Genomic DNA, 16,478 nt, shown 5'->3' on the forward strand with positions numbered 1-16,478 from the left:
ATGGTTACTAAGCCCTAATGGTTAAAGGAGAGGCAGCCTTGATGACACCTACAAATTAAGCCCAGTTCCTATCTGTTTTAGGTTTCAACAATGTTATTCCAGAATAATATTTCTGTAACTCAAGTAAATGGCATTGACTGTAAATAGCGGGGCCTGCACATTTTTTTTCTCTGTTTGTGAACAAGTATCCACAGCGACTTGGGACGAGCTCCTCACATGCACGGTTTTTGTGACTTCAGCCTGGTTGGCACTGAGGATCTCAGGGAGTAAACCTGGTCTTGGAGAGTTTTAACTCTCGTCCTAGTCCACAAGTTAGCACTGCTCTTTCCAACAGGTCTCAGGAGAAGATTTCCTTGGCAGCCAATAGCCGTGAAAGAAAGAAAAATTCTCAGTAAGGCCCAGAGGTTTTCCCAACTCATAATGCACGTTATATCAGCGTGATCAAATAAGCTTATGCTACATTTCCAGAGTTTCATTCTGAATGTCTTCGGTGAGATCTAATCTACACTTCATTTAATTAAAAATCTCCCGTGTCTCTACCTTCTCTTTTACAACAGATCTTTTAAATGAAACTAAGGGATGCCAAGAGAGTTTCAGGCATAGGAAGTATAAAAAGAAATGGTAGCAATTTGCACTTCAGTTAGTGCAGTTTTACTGCAGCCTGTATCATGTTCTTCACTGCATTTTTTTTAAAACAAGGATGTGCCTGGAATGGGAGCATAGATGCCTGAAGGGGAGAACCTTAGAAAGTAAAAATAGGAAAGGATTTTCTTTCAACTTCTATATACACAACAGGGCAGTCATAATACTGCGGCCAGAGTGCATGCAAATCCCCTGTGTCTCGTTGCAGTGGATGTTAGCTGGCACTACCCCTCCCTTCGGGTGCTCGCGTAGGACATTGTGCGGAGTCAGGAACTAGGCAGGTGCACAAGAGAAGGCAGTCAGCTGAAACATAGTGGGCCAGGACAGTGTGAAAGGCAAACAGGTTTTCTTCCTGGTCCTGCAGAGATTTCCCAGTATAGTTGCATTGTTTCAGACTCTCTTCATGAAAGAAACCTGTGCTGAAATTCCCTTTCAAAATCTGTGGCAGGGCGGCTCCGCACATTGAATAAATGTGGAGATGGGGAAGTGAAAACCCTCCCTGCACCTGAAAAATTGGAATCTCCACGAGACTGCTGATCCCAATCCTGATTTTCTGTTGCTAGCCCTCTTCCACAGTTATGGCTGAGGACCTGCTTTCTGACATGATGAGCCTCGGAAGCACACCTTACCTCTGCAAAGCGTAACTTAGTCACAAAGCAGTTGGACTCCTTACCACTGCACTGCAGGAGGCCATTTCCTTCACCCGCAGCATCACTTCTTGGCTAAACGTTGTTGGCCAGAACACTTGGGACACTAGTCCTCTGCTGCAGGCTTCCTGCGCTGTCAGCTTTCTCCCACAGAACAACATTTCGTTTGCCTGTGAAACCAAAAGATTACTTGAGATCTTGGGTCAAAATTCCTTTTTCCTTAATTTTCCATGATTCCTTTTTGCTTTAAATTTTTCTTCCACACCTGCCTGCTATTTTGCAAGATTAAATTTACAAACGGTTTGCTGTATCTTTCCATACTGCAAAATACTTCAAAAGGAGTTTTGGTAGCTATTTAAGGACTGTGCAGGTGGCCAGAGCACAGCATGGGTTTCGCGTAAGTGAAATGTGCTGGCATGAACGATGAATCCGTATTGCTGATTTTACGAGAGTAACTGTCGGTGATACAGCGTTACTGTGCCGAGTCATGGAACAGAGCATGAAATACTTTGTGGGGCAAATTCTGCATTGTTATTCTGGTAAAAACTAAGCAGCCTTACTGGAATTACTAGGGATCTACTTTAGAGAAGCAGATAACAGAATCCAGCTCTGTTACTGTGCAGTGCTAACGCAACACAAAGTATTCTGCAGCATCATTCTGCTAATGCATTTCTTCCCTTTTCTACCATAATCTTGACAATTTTTGCTTTTTCAAACTGTGTTCAGTCTTTCTTGCATACAGCATGTGCAATTTATTGAATTCAGAGATCATTTTGTGAAAAGAAATTGGTAGGCATTAGATGAACTTTGCATGGATTACATTTCCATCTACGACAATTCAGAGAAACAGTTGTTTTCTGTTTTAATTTTTAAAGAGAGAAAGAACAGCATGAATTTAACAAAGGTTCTTCAGCAGTTTTAGGTGGAAAACCTTACCAGTGCAACACCCAGAATTTGTGGGAATGTGTAAGATGAGCAGCCAGCTGGAGTGAGTCGGATTGTTGCATATGGTGTCTGAAACCATGCCTTCTCACTTGCCCAAACGATATCACATAGTGGCAAAATAGAAGCTCCTAACCCAAGAGCAGGGCCGTTGATAGCAACCACAATTGGCTTCTTAAACTGAATAAAAGCTTTAACAAAATCCCTAAAATAAAAAAATAAAAGAAAGATCTTGAATACAAAAGTAACACTTAGATGAATTCCTGAGCTTAAAAGCATTTAATCTGAAAACAAGTCAGAACCACAGATGAACACAATAAATGCCATGGCCCATTTTTATGAGGTCAGAATTGCAAGATATTTTCTACTTTACACACACAAAATGACTCTCATACTTAGCTATTTAATCATTTGGAGTACCTGGCATATTAAATACTTTTGCATATGTTGTGTATGAACTGGCTAATTGGAATGCACTGACTGCTCTGCTTTGGCAGAATGGTGTGGTTAGGGTCAGTGTTACTTGTAGACCAGTAACTCATGAGTTTGTATGTAGTGCTTCTCCGTTTGTTCCAGAATGGCTGGTATGGACTCTGATGGTCTGGTTTGGCCAACTTGATGAACATATTATAGCATGAAGGACAAGAAGCTCGTAGGAGTATTGTTGAGTATTTATGTTTTCAAGAAGTTCTTTAAAAAATCTTATCTCAAAGGTTACTGCAAGTCCTGTCAGTGGATTGGGAGACAGTGAATGCTCATGGCACACCCGCTGAAAGAACAAGACCCCCAGAGGGGATTCAGAGAGAAAGAGAAATGTTTGAGCAGGAAAGAATTTCATGAGAGGTCTGTTGGGTCTTCATTGCAATTGACTTGGGCAGAGGCATAACGAAGTAGATACCCTTGCCCACTTACAACTGAAAATGTGAAGCAATTGGAAATAACAGGGAAGTAAATGCGATCCAATTCATCTGGATGAATGAATTCGAACATATTAAATTCCGTGTACTGAGGAGATACTTTAAATAAGTCACCTACCAGGAACTGTGGAAAGACATCTGTTGAGTGGAACAGCCTATGCACCAATTAGGAAAAAAACGAGTGTAACTGAGGGCAAATTCTGGGCTCCAGCAGCTCAGCACACAGCAGGTATATGAAGGCAAACAAGATGCTCAGTTATTTTAGAAGAGAGACATATATAAATCAAGCTCAGAACAAAATAGGTTATTCTGTTCCAGCCTTGGGTATTTATTAGATCCAGAGTGCATCATTGCCGACTGATTTGAGGAAAGAATGTGATTTTTTGTCAAAGGTGCCCTTCAATGAGTTGCAGATCTCTCCCTGAGGTCATGAGGACCGAGACTCGTGCTTCTGGGAACAGGAGGTGTGCCTTGCATGTCAGAGTGCTGATTTGGCAAAAACGATAAGTATTTTATTGGACCGAAGTGCAAGGACTTTAGCTATATTTTAAATAGAAACAAAGAGTCTGATGTCTCTTAAGCATTAAGTGTTCAATGACCGAGTTCTGTTTTTCAAGCCATCTAGTAAGGATTTGATTTTTGACTTTGAGACTATAGTCATGGGAATAAAAGAGAAGATCAGAGAAAAGACAAAGTGGCTGAAATAAGGAACACCGTATGTATGTGTTCAAAACAATCTCTAGAGGACGGCAGGGTTATGGAGAGTTGAGGTTCATTTTTGTTTGCAGAAGCAATGCTGTTCCCTTGTCTTGTTATTTCTTGTTTATGGGCTTGAGTAGTGACTGCGGATCACTGCACCTGATTAATTCCAGAGTTTTGAGATCCGTAGTAATGTCATCAACTCGGCTAGTAGGACTACGCATGGGAAAGAGGGGTGTAACAAAAGATAGGCAAAAAGAACAAGCAATACGGCTAAGTGATGGCAGCAGATCTGAGGACCACGTGGAGGCAGAAGAAGATTTGTGGAGAAAAGCAGAAAGCAAAAGGGACCTGGAAGTGACTGTGGAAGAGAGATTAGTGGTGTGGAGAGGAAACGGGGAGATGATGGGCAGGAGGAACAAAGCAGAACACATTAATGAAGGGGAAGGGATGAAGGAAATGTGAAATCTTCATATGAGTGAGCAAGGAAGGAAGGCTTGGAGGTGGACTGAAAGTGGAGCAGATCATTGGGAAGACACTGAGCCTCTGTCACGAGGGGAGGATGGGGAACGGAGTATGGCACAACGGATGGCTATGGAACATACCATCTATAGGATGGAGTGGAAAGCTAAAATATTGGGAGCTTACAAGGGGAACAAATGCCTGTATTTGGTCTGCAGAAGCTGCACTCCACTTATCGGTGTTCCCTGCTTAGGACATCACTTGTTTCAGTGAGTTCTCTGTCCTCAGAACCTGGCACGTTCCCGTGCCTCCAAACCAGAAGTTCACGTGTAGCTGCTGGGATAGAAGATCCTTGTTTCAATTCAAGGAAGTCTTTGAAAAGGACTGAAAGTTGTAATTGTTGCTTGACAGCAGAACCTGAAGCTTGAAGGTAGGAAAGTGTCATGTACAGAAGGCTTTGTTTTCGCTAGAGGAGGTCTGGAAAGCTGACCGTCGGACACACTTTGGGATGCCTCTGTGTTGTTGCAGTGCTGCAGTCAGGGCTCATAAACATGTCCAAGTCTGTAAAGAAGCTCAGCAAGTAAGGTCGTCCGTCCTTTCTTCTGGCCATACCCAGAATTTTACATATCGGGTCCTGTCCTGGTACCTGTCTGGTGGTGCGACAAGGCAGGCTGGCGCTGGGAATGCTTCCCACGAGTCTTTTGTGTGCAGGACACTGCAGGCCATGCATGTGTAGCTGCTGTGCAGTCATCTGTCTGCCTTCTCCCTGCTGCAGGAGTGCAATGCCAGGCACGTGTCTGGATGGTGGCTGGAGAGAAGCGGCAGCACCACGCATCTGTGAGCTGCAAGCCCCAAAGGCAGCGGGTGAGGATGGGGGCCAAAGGAATACATCGTTCGTGTGAGATGAGATTTGGTGGGTATTTAAACTTTAGTTTTGACTTGTGGTCAGTATACGGGATCCGCAGTTTAGAAAGGGAAAACACATGGTAATGAAGACTTTAATTTCATGTTTGTAGAAGCATGCTACTCTAACTTGATGTAGAGCAGTGAAGGCAGAGATGCGTTAATGTGTTTGAGGACATCCTAGCCACTGAAAAAGGGAAGCCTGCATTTTCACTACTCTTATTATGGTGTATTTTCCATGAGTTGAGTCCTTTGTTCACAGAAAGCACAGACGGTGCTAAATGGAAAACGTAGTGTATTGTTTCCAGAAGTACAATAAAAATCTATTTCCAGTGGGCCTGAAGCCGACATTCTTGACGAGAAGTACATTGTACGAGCACTTCAGGAGCGTTCGGTGAGCCCAAGGACAGGAAAACAGTCTTGCAGTCTGACTTACTGTCATTTAAATGTTGAACTGGTAAGTATACCTGTGTATTAAATGTGTGTAGGTAATTGTGTACATATATAACAATACCTTTCTACACAATATTTGCACAAATAGTATTAAATTTATATCTTTTCAGGGAGTGCGAGTGTGCCTGTGTTTTCAAACAAGAATACTGATTTTCTTCCCTCCCATTTTCTTTTCTTTTTTTTTTGGTTCTGCATTTTTAAAAATGCCTCGTATTTAAGAAATACTTAAGATGTATCCTTCAAAGGGATTTTTTTTTAATATCACTAAGTGATATTCAAGCATAGCTAAAGTGTTAAAAACAGGTCATGATTTATTATGTTTAAGAAGTACATTTTAATTCTTTCAAAATATTTTGAGAATTTCAAAAGTATTAAAGTGAGAATCAAAACTGATCTGCATTACTTGTAACCAAGATAATTGGTGGTTAACACATCACGTAACAACTGTACCTACTCTCGTATTTTATAAATACATCCAAAATACATGTCCATTGTAAGACAAATTCTTTAATATTCCTTCATAGATTTGTTAGAATTTGCTGCTTAAAATTTTAAAGCTCTCAGAAGAATCGTATTTGTAGGAAGTAAAAAATTAAGAGACCAAACCCTCTGCTGGTACAGACTGGTGAAATACCACTGACTTCAGTGGGGCGATGTTGATTTATACTGGAAGATCTGCCAAATAAGAATAAAGTATACCTTGTGGATAATGGAAAGATTTGGTGATGTATTGTGCAGATTGATTTGTAGACTGCATGTCATAAACCCTGGATTTCTATTAAGGTAACATGATATATATATATAAGGAAAGTCACATTTTAGTTATGAAAATAAAACTACATTTGCATATATATTAAGTAATTTAAATTTAAGAAAGAGTGGAGACCCTTCTAATAAGGTTCTGAAATACAGTGGAAAACTGCTGTTTCAACAGAATATGACTAAACCATGGATTCCCATTTGTACTGAAATTCATTAAAATGATGAACATTAAAACAAGTAAAATATCTGCCTTTCAGGAACCACTTTAGAAAACGAAGCAATAGCGAATTTGGAAAAACAACAACAAAGTTGTATTTGAATTTGGAGGATTAATTTGAAGTATTAAATACAGAGAAGTGGAATAAAATAAATCCCTGTGGATAGTTAGCACTGGAATAATTGTGCTTTCTTTTGTAATGAGGAAAGGTCCAAGGTTCTTACTAAACAAATTTGTAGGACTATAATTAGAAGGCAATCAACACTTAAATATACAACATTTTTGGACCTGATAAATATCTTTATAATCACACACTGCATTTCATAATTTAGAGATCATAGGTAAGCTTGGGTCACCTTATAGCTTCTGCAATCCTAGTGCTTTCCTTTCTTCTGTCATTGGATAACCTGCCAATTAAATATGAGTAATCTAGGCCACTACAGAATACACTTCCCACTGCGCTGAGAAGTAAGAGTTTACTGTCATCAGCTGATGCATTGCACAATGCTCTCCGAACTTCCTTCATGATCTGTGGATAAAGAAAAGTAAACAATTCGACATGCATGCCGTTGCAATATCATTTCCCTACTTTTACAAACCTTATTGATTTTGAGAGACTTAAATTTTGGGCACTATTAATACTTACATCAATGATATATATTTATATAATTTTAATAGAATGATAACACTGAGAGTTCGCAAAGTATTTTGTCTTTGGAAGTGCTTTGTAGATACTTATTAATTCAAAGAGGTTTTAGAGCTTGGCTGTTCTTTGCTTGTTCTATGGGAAATTCTAGCTAGTTTATGCTATTTGCTTACAATTTAATAATTTCAAATACCGCTTTTTTGTTTTCAAAATTCAGTGTACATCACTGTAACACAACAATAGCCTTTAAACCTCAACAGGTTGTAAATAAAATCTGTGAACCCCATCTTTCAGTTCTTCAACTGCTTTGGTTTGTATGGCTTGAACCAGAGCGAGGTAGCACAAGAGGACATCGTATACAACATCATGACAAATATATTATTCATTTTTCTGTGGTCAGTGTATTGTTACAGCCTACAAAAGTTAGAACAAAAATGCCACTAGAGAGAAAGACATTTTTACACTCTGATGTAGGACTGGATCAAGCTATTAATCGCACCATAAATCAAACTAATCAAAATCTGTATGGGATTGAGCTGCTGCTATTGTAAGAAAATAGCCTTTCATCTGAGTACAATTGTTTTCTTAATGATTTTTAAAAGGAAATGTTATTTCATGAACTTCTGATGAGTAACTTGTCACAGTTCAGCACAGTTCGTAAGCTGTAATCGATTTAAGCAATTTGAGCTTCCCCTCTTCTCGTCAGTGCTTTGCTCTTTGCTTCGGTAGGGCCCTGATTTCACCTAGCGTGGCACTGCCTGGGCTTGAACATCCTCGTGTGTCCAAGCACCTCCTATGCACAGGGCCCTGCTCAGCCAATTTTTTCTCATTTGCTCTCAGAGTAAATTTAAGTAAAAGACAGCACAAGGTGGTTGGGACATCAAATTTGGTTTCCCCGAGAGAAAACCAAGATTTTTAGCTCGTGATTATTTCTGTTCACTACCTTCTTTTCCCCCCCCAAAAAAATCTTTAGATCTCCAAAGTGTTTTATTTAAGAAACACAGAAGTTTTATTTTTACTCTTTTAAATAGGTAGGCTTCTATTAGAAATGTTGTGGCTTCTGCGAACAAGTTTGAACTTGTATGTTCATGCCATGGAGTGCGGTGCTACCTGTCTGCTTTCCATACGTTTGCATAAAAACACCCTGTTGTTACTGGCTGCTGAGGCTGGGACGTCAGAAAGCAGGTGGTGAATTCTAGGTGCTTTACTACACGTGCTTTACTTTTACACGTGCACTTCGGAGCTGCTGCACTACCGAGTATGTGGCGGTGGGTGGAAGTGAAGCAATTAAAAGCAACAGAATGTGGATGTGCATTAGAAACTCTTGTGCAGGTACAAAAATGGCATTAGGAATATTGCAAGTACTGGCTCTTCTAAGAATCTCAGAGGCTGTTTAGCCCTCGGCTGGTAAAAATATAGCAAAACTGCACATTTTGTAAAGGGCAAACAAAGGCAAAAAAACCCAACAAATCTCTGTCCAAAGTTGAAAAAGAAACTTTAGAAGGTGGTAGATATTAGAAATAAAAAATACATATTTTGATTTTCTTAGTTCCACGTGAGTGCAAGATTGCCCGTTCCCAGAATCTGCTCTTTCTTAGGGAAGGCGTATAAATAATATCACAGACTAACACTCAAACATTTTTATGTACACTGAGGAGCTCTGCCACGAAGTGGTACTCTGTTCACTGAGTTCCCCTTCTGTTCCCCTTCCTCCAGTGACATTTGCTTATGTGCCACCTCTTTGATGTTACCGCTGCTATCCTTCAAACACATCCCTACCACTACAACCCTGGCTCCTTTTTATCTTACCCCTTAGCGATTTGGATTGCTAAAGCCATCTTAGAGTTGGTACACCAAAATTTGGAGCAGAGATTATACTACCTTTAGGAAGAACCAATATTCTCCTGTCACTGTTTTTTCAGTGTTTTGGAGAGAGGGATATTGAAGGTCCATTTGTAGGAATTGATTTCTGGCATATGGTTGAAAATGGGGAGGCTCTGACAATATTCTGGAGAGTATTTTTGAGCAGGAGTGGAAATTTATTTCCACCGCTTCCCTAATTTCTAGCAAAAGAAAACAGCATGACAAAATGGAAAAACGTAATGTAGAAGTGTTTTCGATCTCCAAAAGATTTTTGTGTTTGTTTGTTTGTTTTGTTTTTGGAAATATCTGTAAGTTCGATGTTAATGCCATTATTAAAAGGTGCTCAGAGCTCGCTGGAATATACTGAATCCAGTGAAGTCAGTTGTCACTCCCCTGTTCTGTGACACGACTCCTTGGCTGTGCCGCCCCAAATTCACCTGGTTACCTTGTCGCCTTGTCCCTCAGCCTATCTGCATCCAGCCTGCTGTGCTCTGTTGCTTCTGAATGCCTTGGCACCGTGGCTTTCAGCACTGATTATTTAGGTATGGATATTTCCCTGTAGATGATTATATGATTACAGCAAAGCTACTAATAATAAAATACGATAAAAGAGATGGTTTGTATTTAGGGTTAGAGAACTGTGTATTAAACTGCACTACTCTAAATATAATTTTGGTTCAGAACGTGCTCTCTGTGTTTAAGTATGAATTTCTATTTAATGCAGCAATGAATTCAGTCTCTTCAGAGAGATGCTATGTGTCTTAGTTCCATTTCTTTATCAGATTCTAAGCTCTTCTCTCTTCCATGGTACTTAAACCTTCCTTCATTTTGGTATAACTGTGGCATTTGTCCAATTAAATTTTTTTCTTTCTGTAATGGACCAGACCTAATGCCACTATTTGCAGGGCTCCACAGCAGTATTCTCCAGTTCCAAGCTTTTTTTTTTTTTAATTAGTTTTTTTTTAATGTCCTTTTAGGCAATTATCACTTGTGGGGGCAGCATTTTTATTTGCATTTATTTGACTAACATTTCTGAATAAGCTTTATACAAAACAGTATGGCCCAGTCCTTCAGCTTCTGAAAATCTATCAGCTTATAAATTCAGACCAACCCTAATGCTTCACTTACTGATTTATTGAAACCCAAATATATAATAAAATTATCACTTTCTCAAAAGTTGCTCATTTTTTTTAATCCTGTCAAGAAAACAAGTTGGTTAGTCCTTTAATAGGACACCTTGTATTGCAAAACAAACATAAAATGTTTAAAGGTTTCATTAAACTTCTAAAAGTTTATTTTAATGCCTTTCACAGGACAGAGGAAGTTTTAAAAGGCATTTGGTGCCCTTTGCTTTCAATATTGCTTACATTCTGGGGAAATCGGGAAGCTGGGAATTTATCGCCTTAATTATACAAAGTGTCTTCAACAGAAGTCTCTTGTTTATATAAATAGAAATACTAGATTAAAAGGTTAATTTCTCTGAATCTCTGAGGATTCGTTATTGATATCCTTACAGGTAAATATTCTGTAAATATTACAGTAAAACAAAATTTTAAAGCCATTCAGTTGTTCTTGGAGCCTCTTCCTCAATTGTGCCTTTTTACACAAACGCACTTTTTGTTACTCACTGGCTCTTTATGCAAACAGATTCTGAGTCCTTTCTGTTTGACAAACAGAGGAGTTATGAACCTGTACGGCTGGCTTCAGGCATAAGTGTGGCCAAAGAAATAATTTGTCTTTGTATGAGAGCAAAAATACAGAAAACGGTAAAATTGTATCTGCTCCCCCACCGTTTTTATTTTAAAAAGTCAGAAAAAGTTGTAAGTAAGGCAAAGTGAAGGCAAGGCAGTGCTCTAAAATGCTCCTGGTAGAACTTTAAACCCTTCGGTTCTCATGGCTAGAAATTTGAAACCTGCCATTTTGTAGGTGAACTGTAATTGAGGTAGTTATATCCATCTTCAGTGCACACATTAGCTGTTTGGGGTACCTTTTGTGTTTAATTCAGTGGAATATTAATTCCTATCTGTATTAATAATATGCCGTAAAAACAGTGGAAGGGTCCATTTAATTGAAACAGAACTTGGATCCTTGCATTGTGCTTAGATAAAACAGCAGCAGCATCAAAATTGGAGAATGAACTTCAGAAGCAGCAAAAGGCCTGTGAGAGACAATGCCCTAATGGAAGCAGTAATGATGAAATATTTTTGCATATCTGCTTTAGAAATTAATTTTAAAAGTGGCAAGCCTGAGCCACTGCAAAAACAAACCAAAACCAAACCAAACCAAACCAATCAAAAAACCAAGCTATGCCATTTCATGACACTGGCTTGAAAGTTTTATAAGGTCTTGTAAAATGTAAGGAAGGATTTCTATAGTCCCTGTACATTTTGTAGAAAAATCTCAATTACTGTAGCGGCACTGAGCCAACTTCGGGAGGCACAAATGCTGCTGGAAGAGCCTCGACACATTTTGTGCTAAACCACAGGTGTGATGTGGTTACCAAAATGTAGGATGAAGATTCAGGTAGACTTTTCTAAGCCTTTTATTTTATTTTTTTTTTCCTTGTAGAAGTAAGTTTCCTGGCCACAAGTGCAGTATCATGTCAGTGATAAGGAGGCAAAGTTTTGTTTTGAGTCAGCTTTGACATGCAGAACACTGTGCCGTAATTCTAAAGTTCTTCGTTATTTTAATTAAAGTGAAATTAAAGCAGAAATAGCAGAGGGCAACGAATGAACTAAACGATTGGATTCCATCTGAAGATTAAGGTAAAACCCAAAGGGAAGCAGTGGAGCAGGGGTGTTTACAGGTGAGAGTGATTTTTTATGAGATTAATTTTATAATGATTGTGGGCAATGCACACCTTTCCCTTTTTTTATTTATTTTTTCCTAACGTGGATGGCTGAGAATAACCAGACCGCTATTTTGACCACGCTGAGTAAACCTGCTCTCTGCAAGTTAATCATTTTCTATTTGGCAAACATAATTTACTGAATGTTTAATCGAGCTTGAAGTTAGCGTTTCTTTTGGCAAAACGAAACACACCCTCTTACATCTTGTAGGAGTTTGGGTTTTGTGCCTTTCTATTCAGTGGTGCTGTAAGGGGCCAAAATAAAATTGTTGGACCTTCCCTGAACTACTCCGTCAGTTTACCTTAGCTATGGCCATGGGTGACAAACTGTAGGGACAGCACATTCAACATACCCCTTTCAGTTTCTTAAATTTTTGCTGAATTTACCAACATGGGAGGTGCTGGATTTTGTGGCGAGTGCCCAAGGGCTGCAGCCTGGAGCGAGGCCAAAGAAGCAGTTTCGTGGTTGCCAGCAAGCAGCCTTCAGAGGCTAACAGCTTTCAATTGCTCTCAGCCTGGATGAGTTTTAAACAGACAAGTGCAGAGAGCTCATTACCTTGATTAATTCCTGGCTATCCAGATTCTGGTCAGTAAAGTAGTTCTTTGAAATGTATTTCCGAGTTGTCAAATGAGCTCCCATAAAGGTTCTAGAAATAGTCAATGCTGGTGATGCAAGGAGAGGACTATTACGTGCTCATCATTTATTCTTAGGCAGAGGTGGGCTCCGGGCATATTGAAAGTTTTCAAAGAACGAAACAGATTGGTTTGGCAGACCTGAAGAGCTTGAATTAATTCATGGGGCAGTGCATTTGAACGCTGCTGATGTGGAACAGCACAGCCAGTAGTGTAAAGATATGTCTGTTCAGCCTGAACATGCTAAGTCCTTGATTTCCTACCTTTTTTCAGGCCCTTGAGCTCTTCATTTAAATTACCTGCAGTGTCAATTAGTGGCAATTAATACATGGATGGAATGATGGATTTGATGCAATCATCTAGCGTGTTTTTAGGGACTAGTATTAAAAGCAGGTGTTTGGTGTTCTAAGATAATTACTGAGATAGTCCTTTTAAATATTAAATAGATTAAAAACTAGGAGCGATAAAGGTATGTACCGACAGTTTTAACTATTTAGTATAATTCTAGGTATTAATGTCCATGTGTATGTGTGCATTTGGGAAGGTGGAGTCAAATTCAGGGCCCACAGCTTCTCAGCCCTTCCTGTGACCACGTAGTACAAGCTACAAGTCTGACCGTAAGTGTATAATGTTTTGGAACAAGGGAATTCATTAGTATCATGTATATATTGAACATCTTTATGCAATTCAGCTGAGACTAGAACCCTTAATTGGCAAAGATTTCATAACTAAAGATTTCATAAAGTGATTCAGAAAACAAGCAATTAGGGATTGAGGTATAGTTTTACTGTTACTGTTTCAGGATATAGCCTCAAATACCTCCATATGCAACAACTGGAGCACTGTTTAAATTAATATAACGAAAGAGACCAGATTTCTACTAAGGACGGTAAATATCAATTACTTCAGCATGTGAACAACAGCTTCATACAGCTCCATGCTGGAAGTACAGACTGTCATTCCTTTCCTTCCTTCCAGTTTTCAGTTTCAGACATGCCAATTCAAAATCAATTTCCATTGCATTTTTTTCGATAGAAATCCCAACCATGGAAAAATTAAATATATCTGAACTCCATAATTTCTTTTTTAAGATAATAAATTAGCATGAAAATACATAGAATACAGCTCAAGTGCAGTATTTCCAAGATAACCCACACATCAGCATGGTTTCTTTGGCTTTTAGGGCTACATGCTTACCTCTGGGGTCAGTGCATTGTTATCTGAAGTCTGACTCGAGAGCAAAATATGTGTGAAACCATCTTCTTTCCGGACTACAATGTCCCTGAACCGGCAGTTACTTTCATTTTGACGCACGCTGTATCTCAGTCTCTTATCGAAGACATAATCTTTTTCCCCATCTAGTTTCCTTTTCACAGTGCTGTGTAGATTCAAGCTGCCATTGGCCAGAGAAGAACCTTTCAGATGGAAATAATCAGAGCATAATTATGTCTATACTTTCAAAGAAATGGAGTCATACTTTTTATTAGTTTAAACATAATGCAATATTTACAATAGCCTCTACATGATAAGTTCGATAAATCAGAAATATGCCTGTCTAGTCAAATATGGCCTCAAGCCATTCCTATTATTCTTTATAGCCTGTATATTCCAACATGCAGTTCCTTTTTGTTCTCTGATCAGACAACCACTGGGTCAAATGACTTGTAGCATGTGGGACTGGTACTCTTAATGGGATTCAGCTCTGCTTTGAAGATGAAAGCAGTTGTATCATGGTCTGTCCTATCACTTTGGGGTGATCCCTGAATTCATTAGGAAATTCGAATTCAGCTTTGGACAAACTTGACAAGGCAGGTTTCATCCAAATTCCATCTTTCAAAGTTACATTTTCTTTCTTTTATGACGACCAAAAAGAAAAGTGATTATGAAATGATAATTTTAACACAGGTTGTCTCTCGTTGCACATCTCTATGTGACGGCAAGTTAGGGGAGTTCTTACTGAGCTGATAGATACCACAACTGGATTTCCCTTCCCTCTACCCATATGGTTAGCATTAGAAGTAGCAGTTAGCCATCACTGCTCTGATCCCAAGCTTCTCCTCATTACATTTTGCAGTCACAATAATAAGCTGACTTCTGACAGATACGATGTTGATATTGGACCTCGTACATTGAAAGGATTAATGCCGATGCCATTTTGGAGGGTATCCAGCATTAGGAAAAAAAACACAGAACTATGAAAATAAAGATAAAAGTTCCTTCTGAAACATAAATGAGAGTAATAACAGTTTATTCTGTAAAAGCAGGTTATTTTGACATACAGTTTGTATGACCTGTATGTTATTATTTTGCTCATCTTTGCAGTTCCGTTGTGATAGGCAATGCGTCGGAAAATCTTGACAAGATTTCTATGCAAGACTCCTTTTCTAATTATAGAAGCTTCACACAATTGCCATTAAAAGTAAAGCAGGGGCAGGTTATTGATGAACAGGGAGGAACAGGGATTAAAGCCACTCTGTTCATTGAAATAGTTTCCAAATGTTTTTGTTTGTTTGTTTAAATAGACGTAAAGTTACGATACTCCCTCTTAGAGAAAGGCTAAGATGCAAACCTTGCCAATGCAAATTCATTCCAGCATCTGGGATGAAACAGCTGAAAATTTTTAAAGGGGAGATGACATGAATAGAACATAATTTAAATTTTATGGCTTAAATGACCACTCTCCAATTAAAAATGCTCTGTTGGAGTGGAATTGAATGGTAAATTCATAACAGATCACTCTCTAAAGCAAAGCCAGTTACCTTCCATTTATGTCAGCTATGTTTCAACTTGATGTTTGTGTAGCTAACTGAATGGTCTGGTAGCTCACAATTGGCAATGGCCTGTGGAATTGTTCAGTAGGTGAAATACCCTGCAGTACACCCTGCAGTTATGATATGTGATGTTAAAAATATGTAGAGCGCTTCAGAGTACTTAACTGGTACCTCCCTTGGCTTCTTCATAGAATGGGTGTGCATGGTGTACACACACATCTACATACAGAAATGTATGTTTGTTAAAAAGTCTGCTATTTCTGTCGGTCATAAAACTCTTTTCATAGTTAAACTAAGAGATCCCATCCAAAACATTGTCCTTATTGTAATAAAGAGAGGATTTAACTGGTGCAAATGAATGTCTGTGACAAATTAGGTTAAATCATCAATTTGAAAAAAAAAAAAGTATTTGAAGCCAGCCGAATTTGAAATTTTCAAGAATTGAAATAATTAGTATAATATAGCGAAACAAATTAACTATTTGATTTGGGTAGACATGCAGATATTATATTTTTATCTACTCAGTCCTTACTATATTGCTTGACCCAGCAACAAACTACTAGGATATGAAGAGGTAAAACTCCCAGAAAAGTATAAAGAACTTATAAAACCAGAGGCATGAATGAACATTAAGTGGAATATGTGTCCAACTAACTGTACTGATAATCTACCTAGCGTAGAAGATTAAGCTACATCTATTTTAAATACAGACACTAAGAGAATGGTAGAAGATTAATTCACACAGATAATCCAGATCAGCTAAAAGCCTCACAGAAATAATTTATTTCAAGTTTTTTGTCACATTCTTCTTTGTTCGAGTAATGTAGTTGGTCTGTAAATTAAACATATGATGTAAGAAATTATAGATCTTATCTGTATTCTAACTGCCTGCACGCCAGCTGACAAAAACTTAACCTCGGCAGAGAAATATCTAAATTAAATTTGAGAGAAACGTAAATGGAAAAGCGCAATTTCCAAGAATGGATGATTAACAGAACAAGATGCAGTGAGTAAATTGTTGTCTCAGTGTATACAGTGCATCCTTGTAATCTTGTTTAATCTGATAAACCGGA

General features: G+C 38.7%; 2 protein-coding genes across 2 annotated transcripts in view; one reads left to right on the forward strand and one right to left on the reverse strand.

Annotated features, from left to right (window-relative positions):
* The window catches only part of CMC2 (C-X9-C motif containing 2), a 101,658-nt gene that overhangs the window by 54,262 nt on the left and 30,918 nt on the right, over positions 1 to 16,478 (forward strand). The gene's annotated exons all lie outside the window — the stretch shown is intronic.
* CDYL2 (chromodomain Y like 2) overlaps positions 1 to 16,478 on the reverse strand; it is a 59,234-nt gene that overhangs the window by 5,355 nt on the left and 37,401 nt on the right. Inside the window, exons 3-6 of the mRNA XM_048075069.2 lie at positions 13,832 to 14,049; positions 7,001 to 7,173; positions 2,226 to 2,436; positions 1,316 to 1,459 (exon numbers count right to left, since the gene is read on the reverse strand). Coding sequence (XP_047931026.1) covers positions 1,316 to 1,459; positions 2,226 to 2,436; positions 7,001 to 7,173; positions 13,832 to 14,049 — 746 coding nt within the window. The remainder of the gene's footprint in view (positions 1 to 1,315; positions 1,460 to 2,225; positions 2,437 to 7,000; positions 7,174 to 13,831; positions 14,050 to 16,478) is intronic.

This window comes from Anser cygnoides, chromosome 12 (genome assembly GCF_040182565.1).
Source record: "Anser cygnoides isolate HZ-2024a breed goose chromosome 12, Taihu_goose_T2T_genome, whole genome shotgun sequence".
NCBI lineage: Eukaryota > Metazoa > Chordata > Aves > Anseriformes > Anatidae > Anser > Anser cygnoides.